Raw genomic sequence first — 23,418 nt, forward strand, 5'->3', positions numbered from 1 at the left:
GATGTACACATACGGAAATACGAACCTCGAGTTCTAGACGGATTGGCGTAACCGAACAACGTGGAGGACTTGGGGTGCAGAATTAACGCAGAGAGCCTTCGGGGTTTCATATAACATCAAATGTATTCGTTTATTGTACAGTTTCTCGAAGTACGACTAAGATGCTGAAGAAAAAATGTATACGCTCAACAGTATCGTTGTACTCAATTATCGGTCCCATAACGGGAATACGTTGATCGGATCTGATACATACGCCTATCGAGAAATCAAATGAAACTATATACGATGGCACGACTCTTAAATATAACCTTTATTGAAGTAATGAAACAAAACGAGCAGAAGTTGAGTTTCAGCATTCGTGATTCGTGAAAAGAAAAATTACAAAAGAAAACATCTTGGCGAGCGTGAAATAGAAATGTTGATTGGGTAAACAGAAGGGAATTAGGGCAGGTAAACCGAAGGGTGAAGGTGCGAGATCGAGAAGTAGCTGGTGGACGGTGAGCTAATTTCATAAGGTGTCAGTGAAAGCTCAATTTTCCTTTCACGCTGGAAAGTTCATAAATCTAGGAACGACAATAGCGGAGCCGATAGCAGGGAGGGAGGGCGAGTGATTTATTCAACCACGCGGAGAGATGGCGACCTACAAACCTAGGCTCCTTTCAGCCCTCGGGGAAAAGTAAAACCGTAAAAGAAGCTCAACGAACCCGAACATTCCTTGATATTCAACGAACACGCATCAGTTGTTCGTTTGCACTCGACGCGTTTACGCGGATGTGAAGTGTTCGAGGTGTTTTTTGCATGAAAAGTTAGAAATTTACGAGCCCCGTTGCAACTCTATACAGAGATAATAAATTTCATCCGGCCTTCGGACGCAACCGTGCAGGACGTGGGAGTTGGCGCCAGATTTTATCTTCGCCGTGAGAAATAGTCTAATAATATCTCGCTCATTGTTGAAAATGGAGCTATGGTGGTTGGTTATAAGATGCACGGAGGCGGTATTTCGGCAAACTTGACGCGATCCGTCAACTGGATTTATCCGTGCATTGTATAAATAATAAGCTCAGTCACTTGGAGTAATTCTCACAAGGTATCCCAAATCGAACTCTCCAATTTGATTTCTTTTGCATTATGTTATAGTAGACTAAAAACTAAGCGATACGTATATTGTTTATTTATTTTTTTTAATTTTTTTTTTTTTCATCCGCCATTAAACCAAAAGAAATGAAATCGGCGAGATGGACCCGGGATACCCGCCTTGTTAGACCATATTTGAAATCAGATCACAAAAGAAATAAAATCGGAGAGATCGAACTGGGATACCTTCCTTGTTAGACCCTGGCTTGCCAAATATTTTATACAACAACAGGTACGGGGGTCTTTTTTTACCTACGTCAGGGGATGACTGTAGTTGGAAAAAACGACGTTGGCTACTTCGCGATGCAGAGATGCGAGGGAATGAGGGAGCTTACCACTTAAGCAAGGTGGCCACCTGACGTGACCCCCGTACACACCACATGCCCCTTTTAGCTGGCAGAAGAGGAGCGGAAAACCGTGCTTTGGCTTTTACGCAATGAATTGCCAGCCGCTAGTCCGATTTCATTTGCCTTAGCTCGGAATCCAGGGAGAGGGATCAGGACCCAAAGCGCCTCTTCACTCGAATGTTTTAAAATAAATTCTCCTTACTGATAATATGACACAAATTACAGCTTACTTCGTACGCTTCTAGAGCACTCTCTCAGAGCCCGCTGTAACGTTGTTAATATTAAGCTCCAAGGGACAAACTGGTTCCTACATCTTTGCGCTACATTGACCATCACGCTCGGGATAATTTCAACGTTGATAGCCGTGGAATTTAGCTGTTGGTGTCGATATAATTCGTCAGAGTTTTATGTGGTAGATCATTTTCATGGACCGGTAAAAAATTGTTCGTCTGCACGCTGGTTATTCATCCAACTTATTTCGTCAAGCAGTGTCAACGGAATATACGTAATACCCGCACCGAACATTTACCTGTTATGGACGTACCACGGACATCCATAATGGATATACAATGCTTCTGTAAGACGTCCGTTTCAACCGAAATGACGTACATTAGAGCTTCATAAGAGATTCAAATATCCACTTGTTATACATCTAGTAGAACTCTACTAGATATCCACACACATCTCCATTAAAGGTCTTATGGATTTTGTGGAGAAGGAATTTGAACCTCCAATGGTCGTCCTGTCTATCTATTATTCATCTGCACTTCAATCTTATGAGATCTTACAAATATTAGAAATCTATTATATTTAGAGTTCTACTAGATACCCACATAGATCTTCATTGGAGATATCATGGATTTTGTGGGGGAATGCGTATGTAGATGATCGTGACTGCAGCGTGAGCCGACCCTTTTTGATAGGCAAGAGGTTATGGTTAACTGTCACACTGAGAGAAATTTTTAGTTCCGGTTACGCTCAGTCCATAACTATTGTCATTTTTCACCACAATCGCAAAATATAGTTCTAGGTACGAAATGAAAATTAGTTTTTTAGCCTTTACCACAAAGTCTAGTATCCGTTACTGTTCTTTCTCATTACGATCGTTCTTACTATATTTTCTTATAACTGATACGAAAATTTCATGCTCGTGCAACAATAAATTAACGTTAAAGCCTTATTTAACTAAAAAAAAGTAGAGTAAACCGAACAAACTGATTTTTCGTTGCAATTACCAAAAAAGGATCGACAATAGCGCAAAATGGTTACATGTAACTGGTTTTTCGTAATTTCAACAGTTCTTTTAACGATACCTGTTTCACTGAATTTTTCTAGTTACTATGACAAATGAAATTTTTCTCAGTGTACTTGTCAACCGGACTGCGAGCATGGACGTCGGCGAATCAAAATTAAGCTAGTTCAAGCGGCTTCTTTGGAGAAAACCTCTCCGCATATACACATATTTCGTGCACTGCAGTTGCTCAAGATCGCTGAATACAAGAATTTTGAAAGTTGGAAACGTCGGGTGAACCAAAACAAGATGTTCCCGAACCTGACGTAGCGTCGGTCTGGTTGAAAACTTAATTCACTGGCTATTCATTATCGGTTCCATACAAACCAACCAGTATACGCCCTGCCTAACGATCGCTGGGGGGTGGATGGGAATCAGTATAAGTGTATTACTTGACGTCTCTTGTCACAGGTTTTGACAGATACTACAGAAGCCTGAGGCCGCGAATAGGCGAGGATGATTGTTCCAAGCAATCGGAGAGAAACCTACCACATCCAGTCTTACCGGGGAGAGTGATCAACTGCCGTAATGTTTGGTACCGAGAATTCTGGTCCCAGCATCACAAGTGTAGCTTCGGACCCACGATTCCCCCCGGATCTAAGAGGTGCACAGGCGACGAGGAGCTGATCGACTACGAGCAAGAAGGGCTCGTACCTTTCGTCGGTAAGTCGGAAGCATCGCTATAACAATTATCTCAACATCTGTGTACAGAAGCAATTCTCCCTTGTTTTGAATTCGTCGAAAGAAATGTTTAAGATTTATTTTTCTCACTTCCCCTTCAGGTATCGTGCCGGGTCCGATAACAACGTCGCTCGCGAAAATCGTAGGGCCAATCATCTCAGACTGCAAGGGGAATTCGATCAATCTTGTATCGGTTGATAATGTAATATTTGGGAACGCTCCTGCAGACCGGATTTAAAATGAATTTTTCGATGCTCGAGGCTCCCGAGGTGAATCCTGCTGGGATTCGGCAAAGTCACGCGACAATATTATACACGGTTTACATTCCCCAGCTAAGATGGAAGCGAACCTCTTGTGACTCTTGCTTCAACAGAGTTTGTTATTGTTATAAAAATGTCATACACCGCCGGGAAGATTCCTACATACATATGTTACCTTGTAGGCATATGCGAGGTCGTGCGAAATAAAACGTGATACGGTGAAACCTCCGTCATGAAAGTCAAGAATGATTCCTCGACTGTAACGCGGGTGGCGGCAATTGCGAGTTTTGGTCCATAAAGTGATGCGTCATTTCCGGCGACGTTCTTACAATTAACTTACGAATCGCTTCCTATGTACTGGACAATTTTCTAGGCAAACATTTTTGTGAAAGCGGTACAGAGAATTTTCTCTTCGCTGAATTAGCTCTCACTTAATTGGAATAAATAATTGGAACCTACACCTCCATTCGTACAATACGACACTTGATAGCTCGATTGTGCTCTCCTTTCCGTATTCGCACGCGACCATATCGCGCAAGAGAATTTCTGTCCTCGGGGGATTAATTAATCGTATTCGTATGCGCTCTATGGAAAATTCATTTGACTGAAAGGTTGATGTACACATACGGAGGTTGAATCTGAAGCTGAAGTGGTTTTCAGGGTAGCCACTAATTCAGATTGATATCGCCGTACGCCCCGGTAACAGCCGGTAAGTAGATGCACTATTGGCTTGTACTGCAATACACCAACCTAGATCAGTACCCTAGACATCGCTTTCGTTTCAAAATCAATCATCGCATGTGTACCCCTCGGTCGCATTAGTCGTATACACAGGTCCGGAAACTCCCGTGGTGGGGGTGGGTCTCTTAGTGAGGCGGGGTGTATTTCGGAAGCCTACCGTTACCGCCGAGGCGCTGCAATCTCATAGAAGGTGGCACCTAACCTACTTCTTTTAGATTTGTTCAATGTATACCAGTGCCCCAATTTTGTCCATTAATAAATTCAGTAAGTGAATATGTTACTTGGATAGAATAAAATAAGTAAAAATTAAATCTAACCTTGAAGTTCTAACCTTGAATAAGTATAAATTAAATATAACCTTGAAATTCAAAACACATGTTATCGATCGAGGTTCAGTACTTGTCTCTGAAATCAGTTTCACATTTTACTATCGAAACGTGCAAAACAAACAAAATTGCGAAACATATTTCAACAAAGGCAGGTCGATTTACTGTGCAATTTTGCACAAAGCAACTCCACGGCATCTTTGACCGCTGTGATGTTCAAGACAATAAATTATAATGACTAGCAATCAGATGAGCGTGCTCTTAGGTTACCAGGGTTTATTTACGTTCGACTACTACGAGATTGCAGCGCTCTAACTTTAGCGGCGAATTTTTGAAACTTGAGCTTCAATAAGAGACCCACCCACGCCACGAGAGTTTCCGGACCTGTGTATACGACCGTGGTGTACCCCGATTCGATTTCCCCCAAGACTAACTGGAGGCGAAAAAATAATGAGAATAAATAGGCTGTGGAGTTGAATAATGGGAATAAAATATTTAGGGAGCAGAACAAATTTATCGAACAATACAGCAAATGAATTAAGGAACGGTAATGCTCTCGATAATCACCTGAACGGTCAGGAAAAGATTGTTCTCTTTTCACGTCTTTGTCTATGAATGATAATAATTTTTTTCATTGTACTTTACTCAGATACTTAGGTATATTTATTATAGCCCAGCAGCGTTCGCTGGCTGATTTAACAACTCTAAGAGTATAGGTATGGAATCAGTCCAATTGAGGGCACAGTAATCAATTTTAAGAGATAATCTTTTTTTCTATTTTCTATTTTCTTTCTTTGGTTGTTAATTTTCTTCCATTGGTTGCATTGCACAGGGGTAAAAGTAATGGTCCATTCTGATCTAATCTTAATTCAAGTCGATCACCCTAACTATTGAAAATGTATGAGACTCACAGTTACGGCTGAACCGTTAAATTTTTTTTCGTAAGATGCTATAATAAAGTGTAGGTATTCCTTCACATTCCATCGAGTAAAAACAACCGGATATGCAGGGAACAGTTTTATCCAACGTACCATTTAATCTTGATAAGAAAGAAATCATTCACCTGGATAAAATGTTTTTCAATTGAATCAGACTAATACCGACCTTGCCGACTGTGCAAGTGATTATCCCGACTCCGTTTTTTTCTGTTTCGGCAAATTTATATGACAATGAGTCGAACGAACATCACTGGACTCGAAAAATCGCCTTATCAATTTATTTATTTATACAAACCCACTAGTAAACAAGATTCCCCAATAATAGAGCTATCTCGGCGCAATTACATTTATACACACAAGAGAAAAGAAATAAGACAAAATAGGCATTAAACGGAGTATGAAGCTAGCTGCGCACCTCAAGTCACTCTGATTTCAGTTAATTGTAAGAAGTACCAGACATAATATTTACATGAAGCTTTTTCGGCTTACCGTTTCACTCCTGGTTTTTCAATGCTTCCTGTCACTTTTTCTCTCTTTCTCCTCCCTTTACGTTCTGTCTTTTTGTCATTCTTTTAGCCGTGAGTTCCCTTCCGGGTGATATCCACCCCCCCCCCCCCCTCTTCCCATCACTACCAACCCAATTTCGTGCAAAGAAGTCGAGGTTTTATTATTATTACGCCGAGAGCTTTTACTACGGGGTGAATTCCACGAAAAGAGAAAACGCGGCACCTGTTTTAGAAAAATCCTACTGCCGTTATTACTTTAGTTATTATAATCATAAAACACAGTCGTCCCCCTCTGTAATTACGACGGACCGAACCCCATCCACCAACCCACCTGGCATCGAATAAATCCTGGTTTACGTAATTTAAAATCTCAGCTGACAAGGAGGTAGCGAGAGAAGCCGACAAAACGAAATCACAGAGGAGGCGTCGCGAATTGTTTGAAGTCATTTTGGTGATGAGCTCACAACAGGTCGTTACCCTCAATTATAAATGTCGAGAGATCGTGAACTTTTAGCAAATAAAAATGAATCACTTGATACACTTAATATAACCAACGTGTGTTTCGGACGATTCGAATTTTCTTTATACACGTAGTTATAATAGACGCAACGCCAGCGTGCCAGAAGCGAACGTGGCTCTACTGAATATTTGACGCATATGACAAGGTTCGAGTCACGGAAATTCCACAGAAAGTTTCGTAAATTGCTTTTTTACTGCTAAGAGAATTGCCTCGATTCGCCCGATCTACGAATGGTGTTTCAACTCGTAGCTTTGGCTTTGTTTCAACATGTGGTTCGCGTCTGAAAACGATCTACAATATCCATTATCGCAACTTCGTAGAGCTTGGAACTTATATTGTGTTACAAGTGCGGAACGTGGATGATTTCTAACGAGCCCGCAGCCTGACGTGTGAAGTCAGATATAGCACGTGAGACGTGTGTCTCACATAGATATTTTTTTCAACAACCTTAAAGGAAAGTTTGATTTGAGAAGCGAACGAATGTAACATAATAATTCAAAAGAAGTAGATCAAGGGCAGTCGTAGGTTCAGAGGCATGGGTTCGGCTACACGAAACATACCCTTAACGCGCAAACTTCAGGTGAAGCACAACGCAATGATATCTCTGGCGGTGCGTAGTCAGTGCGCAACATTTAGTTGGCGCGTCCGCCAAGAAAGCCATGACGTTTAAAATTGATGATTTCAATTGAACGCATGCACCAGTGTCATTTTACTGAACTCTTCAGAAATGGCGCACTTTACGCACGCCCCACAGACTTCGAAAATCTAACCTTGCAAAGATCTGTTGGAAAAAATTGTTCTTGCTTCAAAACAACAGTCCCATTTACCTAATACTCCAACTATTCAAGTACACGTGTAGTGCCTTATCGAACCTAGCACCCTAAAAAAATGATCAACATCAGGTTATAGCAAAAATTTAATGCCCTGTTAAAATATAATATAAATACTTTAGGTATTAAAAATACATTTTTAATTTTTTATTCCTAATTCAATATAATAATGGTCATGAGCGTGAATAATGATTGCTTAGTCGCATCTATTGTCCCATGAATCCACTGGTAGACAAACCTCGATTAGTCAGCCTTTTGACGAGTACCTAATTCGTGCAGGGTGGGCAAAATTTGGCTGATCATCGGTTAGTTATATCAACGCTGACGGGAATCTGGATGGTTAGTTCTCCGTATTGGTACTGCGGAACGATTCCTTATTCTCGGAACCTCTCCTTCCAATAACTTTTCCCGAAAGTTGTATTTCTCATTCTCCTGCAGAGCAATCAAGATTCCCGAGATTCTTGGTTGCGGAATCCGTTATGTCCAAATCCACCAATGTCGTACTGACCACGGAGGTGACCAACTCTTCGTATCGAGAGCAGTTCGTCAATCAATCAGTCGAACGAAAAGATTTGAAACTTTTCTCGTTATTCGACCAAAGACGCCATACATCCGACAACGGTCACAAATCACTTTTATGACTACAGCAAACTAAGTTCCACGCTCACTGGAACTTTGGAACTAGCGATTCTTTAAAAAAATATGATATTTGGGTCAATAACGATATTTATGAAACCGGGTGTTTTGCATTCGGTTTTAATTGATTATATGCAAATCACACCAAGATAATTTACTTCAATTACGTAACTCCTTGAACTGTAGTTTCCTCCTGAACGACGACTACAAGAGTATGACCATTATCAGTTGGATCGGCAATATAAATTTTCATATATACATTTTATGCTTACAGTTGACGCTGTCTACGCCATGGCCTACGCAGTTCATAACATCATCGAGGACGAGTGCGTCCGCGGTCGCGGTACGGCTCACTATCTCTGCGACGTCCTTAGGCCGGCTCCGCAAGGACAACACCTTCTGCACTATATCCACAACGTGACTTTCGTCGGTGAGTATAATTATACAATTTCGGCAGGAATTCATCACGCCTCCAGATCTTCACAATCCACAACGGTAGCGTACGAGGAGCAGGACCACTGATATCTATTATAGTACAGAGATCAGTGACTAGGACAAATGTGGGCGGTGGTGCTTGTGCATGGAAACAGTAAATAGAAGAAAACCAACACGGGCTCCAAAACAGTCCAAAAGTCGTAGCACAAACGGTTAAGCTTCCCGAACTTAAATAAGTTTATCTGAGCTGCGATATATTTGGTCAAGTTTATTTTCATGAGTATGGTGTTCGGCCATTTTTTCGTGAGCTATCTCGTGAATTTCTGATGCAACAGTAACAAACGTCTGATCTTGTAACGGAAGAGCGCCGAAAAATAAGTAAGAAGTAAACACGTCCCTCCACGGTGTAGCAAAAGAATATACGGCCCAGCCTGTCGTTGTGTCGGTTACATCGGGCATCTGTTTTGCAGTTATTCATACTTTTCATTGTAAGAAAAGGGTAGTTCTTTTCAATATTGTAAACCCTTGTCACCTACAGCAGACAAGCTCAATTCGCTCATTTAGGAATTTTTTCTTCCTCCTACCTTTTGTAATGTTATATATTTCTTTTCTATTTTCTTTCTTCTGGTTATTGTTCCAAATTTTCCCCAGAAAGATATAATACTGTCTCATTTCTTTGTCTAAATGCGTTGCATGTCAAAGAGTTTATATTTCATTTCTCAAGCGTATCATTACGCGAACGTAATTTCGAATCTCGCAAAAGTAAAAATCTTGGGTTGTTCAATTTGTGAACGGTGCAAAAAATATTACTCGCTCTCACGCCACTTTCCCGATTCATGTGACGTTACTGAAGAACGCGAATATACCTAAATTGTATTATACGCGCCGTAACGAAACTACTCAGATTCGACGCTTTGAACTAACTGACTTTTAAGATAGATACTTTCAATAAACAACAAAGTCGTTGTCCATGTTTAGCAAGACCTCGCCTAAGGATTCACTAGCAATTTGGCACTCTCTCAACATCCAAATCATGAGTGGCAAGTAGCTGCAGTTACCATAATCGATATGGGTAGCCTTGCCGCAATATTCAACGCAGTTCATGCATGATATGCAGGAAATATGCCTCGGCATTACGGGGGTAGGATACATGCAATCGACGATAGATTAACGTGAGAGTGGCAGCTGGAAACTCATATCGATATCCACAAACCTGCGTCAACACCAATTGGACGAATAGGTGACGTCGTATAAGTCACCTTACACACAAACACACATGCTTATAAATAGCGATTCTATAGTAGCTTTGGAAAAAAATATATTTTCAAGCTCTTTCCGAATGCGGCAGAGAATCATTGCATGCCCCAATACTAAAAAACTTGACGAAAATCGAGGTGGCGTGGACTGCTCTTTGCGTCGATTGGGTAAAGGTACACCTAGCTATTGGTATGAAAGTATTTGAATCCACACCGATGATAACACAGGTCTGCGATGAAAAAATTATACGAAAAATTGTACATACATGATTATACATATTTTTATGAAAACATCTCCACTTTTTCCGTTTTCCTTCAACTAAAATTGGTGCAATTCCCACCAATTGTCAGGGAATGATTAAGGACCATCTTCAATTTTGATCAAGCACTCACTCAGATTCTCGAGTTTGGGGTCACCTTTTAGCATGGTTCTGCTATTCTATTATTGCAACGTTACATCAATTCAGCACACTTATTGTTCGTCTTAAGGCAACTTGTAACACCAAGGTATACCACCTTTATCGGTATAATGGCTAAGTGTTGGACCACTTTCCAAAGTTATTACAATTACTTGTCTGAATCTAGTTTCGATAGATTTTTCACTTTCAGGGCGCCAAGGAACTGAGATAAAGTTCAATTCTGACGGAGATGCTTTTGGCTTCTACAATATTTATCAGTACCAACATAGCGAAGAAGGACGATTCGATTACACTCCAATCGGCACTTGGAAAGAAATGTAAGTTTCGATTCCCTGGATAGTTCCATAGGTGACACATTAATAGCAAGCGTGTGAGACCAAAGTAGGAGAACATTCCAATGATTTTTACTATTGCTATTGACTTTATAAACCTGTGCCTCCTGCAAGAGCCCATATATCAGGGAACTTGGGTTCTCACGAACCAAGTAGGTAAATTCTTTAGAATTTAAGGGTAAGATGATAATGTACTGTACAAACATCCCGTTTAATTTTCAATTATTTCCAATGTAATAGATGAAACTGGTGAACTTCTTTAAGGTAGCCATGCATTATTCTAGCCTCGAGCTTGACGTCAACATGACACGATGGGCGACGGGTCCCGGCGAAGAAAACATCCCACGGAGTACGTGTAGCGAAAACTGTCCTCTTGGTCACGTCAGAAATTTTCAGGTGATTGCGTCATTTTCTAGATCGCACGTCAATCTCTTTCCATTATATTGTACTACAGAAACGTTTCAATTATCGCAATGGTATACGGAAGGATGAAAGAGCAATATAGCTACTACCTAGAGAAATGTTCCCCAGTTAGTTTAACATGGTAAACGTAAGATAAACATGGTTTGTCGCAAGGAAAAAGATCTTGAGTAACTAGTAAAGATCCAGGAATAAAATGCCACTGAATGCTATCGTATGCAACATGTGAGAGTGGAGATACAAAGTTATCACCGCGAATCGAAGTAATATCGAGAGTACATCTATATATCTTCATTGACACGGAGGAAATTGATGTTCTCTCGCATAGAGGTGCCGCAAAAATCTATACCAACGAATGTACATTATGTATTTATACATAGGTATATACCTACCTATGTAAGCAAAATATTACGTATGTGTAATGCAGACATACTTTAAAGGGCTCTTGCGTAGGCATTTCACGTCACGTGGGGAATTTCCAGATGGGAATATAAGAAAAGCCCAACGCGGAATTTCAACCGAATCTTCTACATTTTTTTCACATCTCATTCCTCCGCGGTCTGACCCTGTTCCGTGTACTTGTGACTTTTCCAAATAAAATGAGGTGCAAATTATTGAAAAAATTTTCGGATATAATCACACGTTGCCCTGCCAAGGTGCTCGATTTTATGAACTCAAGTGAATCACGTCTACCTACGCAGTTCTTACCGTGAGGTTCTTTTAAGTAGATCAAAAAATACCAAAGCAAAAGTGCACGTCGCTTCGGGCGACTCAACTCGTCCGCACGAGTTGTTTATCCACCACGGTTATTACAGTCGTTCGAATCAGTGAGTAAAATCATTTCAGGAAGCTTGTTGCTGGAGTTGCGTTGCTTGTCGGGAAGATGCCTACGTGTTTAACGACACTTGCCGCAGCTGTGATCCGGGATACGCTCCTGACAAGACGAAAACCCGGTGCATAAAGTTAGCGGCTGAAGTTATACCTTGGACGAGCCCCTGGGCAGTCGTTCCTCTAGCATTTGCTGCGGTGGGGATTCTCAGCACCCTCTTCACTACAGCTGTCTTCATCAGGTCGGTTTCATTGAAACTATCCAATACAGCAACGACCACGGCATTGTGATTATAGTGTTCTGCACTACTTTCATCTAAATCTAAAGAGCGAAATCCTTTCAACGACAGATTCAATCGCACCCCGGTGATCATGGCCTCCGGGCGAGAGCTCTGCTACGTTCTTCTCGTTGGTATTCTCTCTTGTTACGGAATGAGTTTCATCATACTGAGCAGACCGACCACTTGGAATTGCACCTACCTTCGGATAGGACTAGGCCTGTGTCTGAGTATTTGCTACAGCGCCATACTCACCAAAACCAATCGGATTTCCCGGATTTTTAATCAGGGGATTAAAAGCATTAAACGACCATCGTACACATCGCCGAAAAGCCAAGTTGCCATTGCTATTGGTGAGTTCCGAAGCAAGCACTCGGCTTTCAAAGTTATGCCGATTGACGCAATGATTTATGGAAATGTGGACCTGGAATAACAATAAGTTTGCCTAGCTCCATTTCAGATTTTACCATAATTACTAAATATTGTAACACGTTCCTTTTTGTATTTTTTCTTCTTCATTCTATCATCATCTTATCAATGTTAAGAAAAAATCCGGATCCTCGAACCTGAACTGTGGTTAGTCACCGGGAAACAAGTAGCTCAGACCGCCAGTATCGACGTAATTTATCCGAAATCGGAAACGGGCCCTATAGCTAGTCCAGGCTGAGCGGTTAATCACTGACCGATTTGATGTACACCTGATTTGAAAATTACAAAGATTTCAGAAGATTTCAGATGTTTTCAGAATACTTCAAAAGAATTCAGAGATTTCAAAAGATTAAATAAGACTTCATGGGATTTCACAGAATTTTTTCAAAGATTTCAAAACATTTTTACAGTGATTTCAAAAGATTTCAAAAGATTTCAGGAGATTTCACAAGTTTTCCGAAAAAATATACACCAGATTACACGAGTGATTAACCCCTCGGTCCAAGCGATATACAAATGTATCCGTAACCGTCCACTTTGCAGTGAACCGCAGTCTATGCGCTATCCCGGCGGCATTATTACGATGCGACACCTAATGCGGTTGAGTCGCAATGAATTATATTCTGTGAAAACCTACATTATGAATCTCCCTCTGTATATCCCTAGGGATTACGGCAGTCCAGCTAATCGGAGCGATAGTATGGTTAATCATCGAGCCTCCAGACACCAAGGAAATCTATCCGTACCCGTTGACCGCTGTTCTAACTTGCCGCGTTTCAACCTTCTCCCTCATGATGTCTCTCGTGTACAACATGATACTGATCCTCATGTGTACGTTGTACGCGTTCAAAACACGCAAGATACCTGAAAACTTCAACGAGGCCAAATACATTGGATTCACCATGTACTCCACATGTATAGTATGGCTTGCCTTCATTCCGATTTACTTCGGCACCAACAACGATTACAAGGTAAGACCTGTAAGGTAAACATATCTCACTTGTACTCGATGAAAAGTAGTATTTTACGTTATAGGCGGATCAAACGCGTTCAGGTATAAAATTATCCCGCTGTGAAAAGACAAATCAAACTTTATCCAACAGATCCAGATCGCTAGTATGTGCATGTGCATCAACATCTCAGCAACGGTTGCTCTGGGCTGTCTGTTCACGCCAAAGGTGTATATAGTCCTGTTCCAGCCATACAAGAATGTCAGACCTGGGCAGACGAACGTAAGTCAGTTATCCAGACTTCTTCGTAGTGCATGTACTTGTCTCACATGCCTGAATGTCGCTTGAAGTCAAGCAAATATTTCTAATTATTTTACAGGCTGCTCAGCCTCAAGGAGCGAACAGGCCTGCCTACAGCATGAGATTTTCTGGCGCGAGAAGTCAAACGATGCAAAGTGTAACATCCGGTTCTAGAAGTAGCCCGACCAGACAGGCTCGCGGTGAGTTGAAACACGAGAACGGCGAATCGCAAGCCTTGGCAAGCCCGTCGGTGGAAGAATCGTCCGTCAGCTAGGTAGCTCTAATACACCTTCATCAGAGTCGGGAACATCGCTCATCAAGCGAAGATGATCTGGCGATGTTGCAGATGAATGAGGAGGTGTATGAACAAGATGACAACATATTATCAACTGTGGCTGAGTTGTCCGAGCTAACGGATACTCCAACGCCACCCACCCACAACAGGTCGAACAGATGTCGCGATGAATCCGCATCTGGCTCTGTGCAGGTGACCATTACATACAATTAGCCTTCATCGTCCATTGCCAGATACTTAAAATTCAAGCAATTCATATTACATAGTACGATAACAATATGTGCAGTCTGTAAAGGTCGTTGCGCCTCAAAAATCCGTGACTGTCGAAACGCTGCGAGTACAGGTGGCTGAATAATTTGTTTGTTTTTTTTCTCTATGCAAGTCAAACGATTCCGTGGAAAATGAAAAATCGACAAACGTGCCGAGCATCTCCGCGATGGTTTCTATGCAATCTAATCTGGAGTACGAAGTCAAGAAATTGGACGAGATCGACAATTCAACCGCATAGGGATATCCTACATGGACGTTGCAGGAATCGTCTCCAGTCGAATTCTTAACAACATAAAGCTTATAGAAATGGAGAGGACATGCTTCGCGTTGCTGCTCATCCGTGAAAGTGACCGTGACAGCAAAATCATCTGTTTCCTTGGAGGTAGCGCACGCGCATTACGGCGGAATTAAGATTAACAATTTATGAACGTCATTCGAACACAGAAACGTTGACTGGAGAATACAAAGTAATTTTGGAATTTTTAACAAAACTTCTGACACAAAATTCAAGGTGACATAGCTTAATTTTTTTCACATAGTATTAATAACTCTTCATTTTTTCGGCTAGAATGTAATTCTATACAAATAGAAAAAACGACAATCGTAGTAAATCTTTATACAGTAATCGTATTAAAAAATATTAATCCTTTGCATAATAAGGTAGAAGATGAAAAATAATCTTTATAACGATCGATGATGTGACGTTTAATTATACATACACCGCGTGTACATATAGCGACGTGGCTACTGGTTGGCAAAAATAAGAAGTTTAATATGTTTGTTTCACAATTTTTTATCTGCAACTACCACAATGCGGCCGATGTGATAAAAACGTATGTTAATGCAACAATGTGTAGTGAAATTCATCATTTGATCACGATGAGGCTTTTGCAAGTTAATATCATTATCATGATTTCGTAAATTCAGAAATACTCTGTTGTAGACAATTTCTTAAACTTTGTTATGGATGAGTTGTTCAAGATTTTTTAGAAAGATACTTCTATCGTATTGCCGAACTACACGTTCTACACATTGGCAAATATACTACCTCTAAGAACCGGAACTTTCGGAATCCTAAGTGCGAAGGAGAAGTACATATTCTATTTATTTATAATCAGTTGCCATGACGTGCTTGTGCAGAAAATTATTTTATTTGACTTATCTGTGAAACGATAGTTGTTGTCCTTTGATCTCGTGCCTTTTACAAACAATACACTTATTTATCATTACGATTTAGTTTTACTATTTAAGTAATGATCCATTTCGAACCATATCTTTTTAAACTAGCCTAAATTACGATCAGTCCTCACGGACTGCGGTGGTAGATTGTCTCGACTGCGCATGCTTACCTCCAGAGCGATAGACAATCCATGTTCCTCTCTCTCTCTCTCTCTCTCTCTTTCTCTCTCTCTCTCTCTCTCTCTCTCTCTCTCTTTCTCTCACATGTCTGAATGCTCGTCCATTGTACGGAGATAGGCTTGTTCTCTCCATTTCTATAAGCTCTATACTTTCCACCAGCGCTAGCGACTTTTGCGTGAAGGGTGTGGAAATTTCACATCGTGAAAGGTTTGTTTCAAATTCAGAATTTTGAAGCTAGATTTACATCAATTGTTGAATAACCCTATACTGACTGATAATATACTTGTCATTCTAATTTCGCTCTTACAGCATAAAATTTCAACAGGAGAGCGGTAAAATTTTAAAGTAAATCAAACTTTTGTAATGACTGACAAAAAATCAAGTAAAAAAAATGTTTCCGCAGGTTTTGAGATTCTGGTAGTGCATGTACTGAGTAAAATGTGAACGTTCAACGGACCTTCTGCGGAAGATTGAAGTCCCTGCGAAAAGTTTCTTGTGCGTACATTTTCATCGCAAAAGGTTTACATTTTTTTCGTGATACACGTAATCTGAAAAATTTTAAACATACCTTTTTATTTCACCCTCTTATAGTCAAGACAAAAACTCGGTGTTTGTCAAGTCCCCCCTCCCCTACAATCTTCTGAAAGAACTCTACACCCTAAGATTCCTTAAGTCGCTGGCCCTGCTTTCTGCACATTCCTCTGATCAGAGCTGTGAGTCAGACGATTGAACGCAAGGTTCGATAATGTATATAATCGTACAAACTCTCTTTTCGATACCGTCGTTCAATCTGGCCGAATCTTAAGTTTTTTCGACCATTAAATTCATTTTTATACTGCAGTAGGCTCTGTATGTGCGAACGCTTTATAAAAATATGTAGAACAGCTCCACTGCGCTAAGGTAAGGTTCGAGACGAATCGCTGAATAATCCTCGGGTATCAGAGGGATTATTCCGCAACTTGTATGCTTCCCGTCGCAAAGGCGACAAGCCTCCTTTGCCCTGTTCAGCCGATAGTTTTTATTGAAAAACCATTCTTATTTTTAGTATACTCGGGAGTGAATAGCCTGTGGGTCAACTCGTATAAGTTATATACCGAATTTTACGGTAATACACTAAAATGCAGTGGTGGGAAAACTCTCGGCAGAGAAGTCGTGACGAAAGAGTAGCTTACTTATCTGGAGCAATGAATCTGAATCCGGCATGCAACCGAGAATGAAATATACAAAAGATGCGATAACAATGAACACGTCACAACCGTACAATAGTTTCACAATAAGTAACACAGTTTCGAAGTTCAACGACGCCCTTTGAGGATACGGTGGAAAGGAGAACAGCGTAAAGGGTGAGGGCTTAATAACTGTTAGGGCTTAGATGTATTACCTAGTGCGCGTGCGCATCTGACCGCCCGTACTGATAAATTTCTCCCTACCATTTAGCTGATTAAACGAAGATAGATTCTCTGACAGAATAATTCTCTGTTTAACCACCGCCAATTTAACCATATTCCGTATATCCATGGTACCTTTATACCATGGATAACAGCCATGCATCAATATAATACAGGGTGTTTTCCAGTAAACGCCGTAGTATTCAGTGATTGCGTTCCGGAGTCATCTTAAAGTGATCATCACTCGATAGATCTGAATAACCGGCAGAGCAGGCGTACTTCGATGCATAAAATCAGATACTATCGTCGATACTGTACAGACAGAGACAGTGATTCCGGTACGGCTAATCTTTTTGACATAAGTCGCTTACATTGGTAATTGCAAATTCAGCCAGTAGCGGCCGGTCGACAGTGACACTGCAGACTGAATCCGCATCGCCGACATAACCGACATGGCCTGAAAATTCAGAATCACTGTCCCCGTTTGTATGATTCCATATACTGTTCTAGAGATAGACTTCACAATTTTCCGGGCCGCTTGAGGCTCGCATCCTTTTCTCGAGATTCATGCTCTCTTATACGGCACCACGAGTGGGAAACTCTGCAGTGGATGAGCTACTCTTGCGTCAAGTACTTTTGTATATTTCAACAACTTGGATATACCGAATTAGTGATTTTTCTTTCTCCTGGTAGAAACCGTATCCAAATGCTGTGATGTATAGTTAGTAAGAACTGGTTATACGTCGTAGCAGTAAGAGTACGGCTGTCACTATAAAAAATATCTCATTTTGACCCTAAATCTGCGGTAATATTTTTAACGGTGAGACGAACTAGAGTAGATACTTAGGATTAAGACTGAACTAATATTACAAAATCATATGTATATAATAGTACATACCAGTATTATGTGTATGAGCAGATTTCAGAAAATGTGTAAATATGGCCTAGAATGTGCGAGTCTCTTTCAATTAGGTGATTCGAATGTTCAAGCTCATCATTTATATTTGGACGTTCTATTTGTTACTGTTACTAGACGTTTAGCTAATAGATGTAATGAGGAAAAGTATTTCATCTTATTCGGTAAATGACGTTAGCCAATACTGAACCGCGATAATATACGAAATATTTTCATGAAATCAGACTAGTCACGTTGTAGTTATAGGTATGTACTATAAATAGTTAGGGTATAAAGTTATGCGGGTTCGATACTTGTCGAAATTTTGTACAGTTGATTTGTAATATAAATGTACATACACACATACATGCCTAGTCTTGGATCCACATCAATTTAGGTTTATATGGTAGTCTCAAATCTTACGTATAAATCAGTTTTCCAATACACCGATCCACATTCCTTGATCAATAGATATCTCGTACAACACTACTACTATTTAAACTACTGCTGTCACGGCTACTGTTACCACTAATACGTATTACACGTATTACAACCCCTATCAGTATTTATACAATACTACGTCTACTAATCCAGTAAAGGATAAAAAATATTGAATTGCATTCAAACAGATTAATTATGATGACAACAAATCCGAATTTCTCAAGGAAATGTACTGCATGATGCGAGAATCACTCCCAATTAATCGTTCTATTACTTTGCATGTGTATCTAAGAATTCGGTTGCATTCCCTTTTGGTTGTTTGAATCGTAACGCAATTTCAACTCGATCAAATCTGTAATACACCATTTTCTTTCGTCCATTTTTATTCGATACTGTTATACAAATTCGAATTTACCTTGGATCAAGTTTACTACGTCTCGAACATTAACGCTCTCATCGTTTTCCATTGGTTTCTTTCGTTTTGAAATTAGTTCAACGCGGGACGAAATAATCCAAATATTTTTGCGGGTTAGTTCAGATTCGTTTCCCATCAAGAATCAAAATAAATTTATTTCAATGCAATTCAATCTTTTTCCGTGTACAGGGAATACCAATACTAATACTCTACTGCTAATACTACCGTTAGTGTGCGAAATCGGATCCGCTATAGTTGCCAACTTTTGACGAGGAACAAATGGCAATATTTATCGAAACGGTTAATATTCATAGATGTAAGATAAATCAGAATCGGTGCGGTACTTATGAACTCATAGTTACATCGCGGAGTTTCCCCGCAGGGTTAGCAGTGTTTACATATCCTTAGTCAACACCTGTAGCGTTCGACTGATGGCAAAAAAATTCGTTATTCAGAGGTTTGCGCACTAGATAAAAAGAAAAGTAGCTGAAAAAATTGAACTTGCGGCACGATAAGAATTGTTAGGTAAGAGTTGATTATAGCATGCAGCTATAAAGTTCGGCATCAGAGATCTATTATTAGATAAACGTAAAAAGAAACTTCGAGTCGAACTAATCACTGTTGACTTATATATAGTATATTTATAAGTAATTATACATACACACATGTATATATATATCTATATATATATACATATATATTAGTTATTAATACGTAACTATATACTTAATTTGACGTCTTGGAAACAGCCGTAAGAATGTTATAATATATAGGTATAGGTATATGTGGAAGTAAATACGAAGTGTCAAATCGAGACAATTATAGCAAACTTACATTATCTTACATACCTTTCATGTATAGTGGCAACGATGTGTTTCAAACTGGGATTAATAGTTATACGTTTAGCCATAATTTTAGTTTTAGCCATTTTTGAACCGCAGATCGCTATCGCCGAAGAAATATAATATCTATCCTTATAATGATATGTATACTATAGTATCGTAGCCTGAATAATTTAAACATTGTATATACACGATGGCCCGTTTGTACAGAGACAATTCAGAGTGAAAAACATTCATTGAAAAGATAAATATCTTTAATAGGTGCACTATATATACGTATATGATACTTGACGAGTTTTGTTTTGAAAATGAATTATAGCAGGTTTTTGATGCGCATACACTCAAATCATGGCATAGTTTGCGCCATGTTTATAAAAATGCCGTTTGTATGCAGATCTATAACTAGTATGCTAATTCCGTTCCACTGAGTTATCGAATCCCGCCTCTGAATGGCAGAACTGCTCTTCATTTTTACAGTTTTCCTATTCTGTTTATGTACGGGGTGGACGTTAGAATTGCGAAATGTCACGGATACAGTACATTACGATACGAGTGCGAAAAATTATTTATTCGAAATATGGATATAAAAAACTGATCTCGTCGCCCCTGTTAATCGGCTACCATCATTCTGGCCGTTCATGTTTTGCTCCTGAATTATTTTTGGTGCGATGTCACTTTCTGTGATGTAGCCCAAACCGAACAGACAAACAGTATTGCATACTAAGAATATACGTTAAGTATAAATGATAGATACACCAAATGTAAATATACCATATATTGGCCATGTGTACACCGCATCGATGTGAACCGGTTAAAATGGTGGTACATGGAGAGTTTTGAGAATAATTCTTTACTTCCTTTCCATTAATGCAGTGTGAACAAATTAGATAAACAAAGCCAAAGATGCGATCACCTAGGGATGTAATTAAATATAGAAAAATGATAAATATTAATGTACAACTTGTGTATGTATATGCATACACAAAATTTAGTGTATGTATAGCGCAATATACCGCCTATAATGTCCCACGCGTATCCTAAAATCCCAGCTAATTGTAAATGTATAAATGCCTGGAAAATATCCAATGGACGTTACTGTTCCATATGAATATCGTGACATCCCAGAGTCTTGAGGGATAACCGCGGTGAGACGCTCAGTGCTGGTGGGATGATTCGTGAAAATAAATTGCCTGCATTTTAATTAGCAGGCGATGTAACTAGATATTAAAATTGAGATTAGAATTCCAAAGTTCTATAGGTTAGTGCGCCTTACGGTACAATTTTCTGAATCACTAATGGAAAGACACCAACGAATAGCACACGACATTGTACACACGTAGACAGTCATTCTGGCACAGCTAATTTATCTGTAGAGTCGATTACGTTGGGAAATGGAGTCAGCTCGCAACACCATTATCGGCCAACCGCAAACCCATTTAAATTTTGTGTTGTTGGGTTCTGCTGTTATATTTACGAAGATTGAGCCGTTTCGCGACAAGTTGGCCGTGCCGCTGCGGGCGGATTCTTCATTGCCAACGTTATCGACTCGGCCGACCAATTAGTCGCGCCAGAATCACTGTCCACATATGTACACCACCCTTGGTGAAAATTAATCGCCGCTTATACTACAAATTGTTACCGAAATCGGAACACCACGTATATTTCGTACACAAATGTATATACGCATAACTTTATGAGAAACTAGGTGCACATGAACGATTATGTACGAAAGGTTCCGATTTCACTAGAAATTCGTCGTATATCGATATCGTAAATTATCACCGGGGCAATTCTACAATTATGAAGGGTTGAAGAGAAGGAGGGCGAACTCTCTTTCTAGATACATGATAACGGCTGCGGGCGAAATTTGATGCTTCGCAGTTCTGATTTTGACAACTACCAACTTCGATTAGGTGTAGTTGTTTTCCAATCTTTGCGAATTGTGATTGCGGTGTAAAGGACACGCCATGGCTATAATGTATACACATTATATCTACTTCGGGAAAGTTCATCCGATGCGCTACTTATCGGAGTTCTAGGTAGTTGCTATATTTCGAGATTTTAACACCACGCGCGAAGGCTGAGTTCGTCCTACGTCTCTCTATCTTCTATACATTCAAAAGTGATAGATTTAATCGTACGTAATATTGAAACAATGTATTTTTACCGCGATAGGTATATACATCTGAACAGTATTATTGTCGATAAAAAGTGATAAAAACAATATTTATGGTGGATACTTTTTTTTGCGTAATCCAAAAGATCTCATCCACATTTATCAGTGGAGTGTTTTTCAATTTTGAATATCGCAGTAATTGTGGACATTATGAACCCGATTAGAATTCTGAATAATTCGTCTCATAATCAAACTTAAGCGCATGTCATTTTTCTATTTTTTGATATGTGACAAAGAACTGATAAAACACAATTGAAGTCTCACGCAAACATTATCTATCAATTTTGACGATCACTTGACAGAAGACTTTTGTTGCAACAATCGTAATCATATAATCACTGATATCTAGCTAGTATAGAGATCAGTGCGTATAATATTGAAATAACAATTGACGTAGGAGTAACAATATGTGATAGTATTATTGCTAAAAATGATAGTAGACGTAAATACGCATACACACACTGAAAATTTAGTATGTAAAGTATGCAAATCTATGAAACGTTAAGGCGTCATGAACAAAAAGATCTCAATCACTAGCTAATTTTAAAATGTCAATATTTTTTCCAAAGTCAGGTTCTCGGGTGCATACTTATAGATGTAAATTATACATAATGTTATACACCACTAGTATTGAAATGCAAATTTTTCATGAAACAGTTGAAATAACGGGATTCATACAAAATTCTGCCATTGCCAGCTACACTAAACTGAGACACCGAATCCTGAACCGCGATGTGAACATCCTTAATTAACAATAATTTTATTGAAACCTTACATCTCATTCTTGCAAATCGATAACTTAGACCATATACTACTGGCCAGCGCACTACCTATCTGTTAACATTGTGAAGATTGAAGTCGTGTGGTCATATAAAGACAGGTGGCACGAGGCCTTGGAGTAAAGTAGAATAAGGAACCCTTAAGGGTTCCAACTTTGCCAGATTAGTGTGCGACCAATAAAATTCTTGTCGCTGTACTCGAGTGCTGATCAAGGTGGCAATGCGCTGTCCAGTCAGGGGTATACATATGGTCTAAGATTGAAAATACAAGGTTCAGGTTAAAAGTTTTCCTGTGTTTTCTCCCAAGTGACAATCTCTGCCGGGCTCGTTAAGCATGTACATCGTATTGTGGCTTGCTGACAATATTTTGACAGTTTGATTGGGAAGCGACCCTGTGAATAGCCAGGGAATATACTGACATTTGCGGATACGTATCCAACGGGCCCGATGACAAGCGCGATAGAGCTTATCATTCGGGAGAAAAAAAAGAAAAACCAACTTTTGAAATGGGCCTCCGTGTACGTATTACATACATACACTTGAAATTGACTATGTCGATTATCTAGGAATGAAAATTTTCGTACTCATTCAACGTTGAATTTATTACGTGTTTAATATATTCTATAATAAATGTTGTCAATAAAATTAACTGTTCCATGTTTGCTTCATTACCCCTTCAGCCATGGAACTATCGATATGGG

General features: G+C 39.7%; 1 protein-coding gene across 1 annotated transcript in view; it reads left to right on the forward strand.

Moving 5' to 3' along the window:
• Window positions 1–23,315, forward strand: part of LOC124218891 (metabotropic glutamate receptor 7) — an 83,658-nt gene extending 60,343 nt beyond the window's left edge. Inside the window, exons 8-17 of the mRNA XM_046625790.2 lie at window positions 3,184–3,435; window positions 8,485–8,640; window positions 10,511–10,637; window positions 10,937–11,048; window positions 11,919–12,142; window positions 12,251–12,531; window positions 13,274–13,578; window positions 13,711–13,839; window positions 13,937–14,344; window positions 14,535–23,315. Coding sequence (XP_046481746.1) covers window positions 3,184–3,435; window positions 8,485–8,640; window positions 10,511–10,637; window positions 10,937–11,048; window positions 11,919–12,142; window positions 12,251–12,531; window positions 13,274–13,578; window positions 13,711–13,839; window positions 13,937–14,131 — 1,781 coding nt within the window. The 3' untranslated portion in view covers window positions 14,132–14,344; window positions 14,535–23,315. The remainder of the gene's footprint in view (window positions 1–3,183; window positions 3,436–8,484; window positions 8,641–10,510; window positions 10,638–10,936; window positions 11,049–11,918; window positions 12,143–12,250; window positions 12,532–13,273; window positions 13,579–13,710; window positions 13,840–13,936; window positions 14,345–14,534) is intronic.
• Window positions 23,316–23,418: the final 103 nt, after the last annotated feature.

This window comes from Neodiprion pinetum, chromosome 5 (genome assembly GCF_021155775.2).
Source record: "Neodiprion pinetum isolate iyNeoPine1 chromosome 5, iyNeoPine1.2, whole genome shotgun sequence".
NCBI lineage: Eukaryota > Metazoa > Arthropoda > Insecta > Hymenoptera > Diprionidae > Neodiprion > Neodiprion pinetum.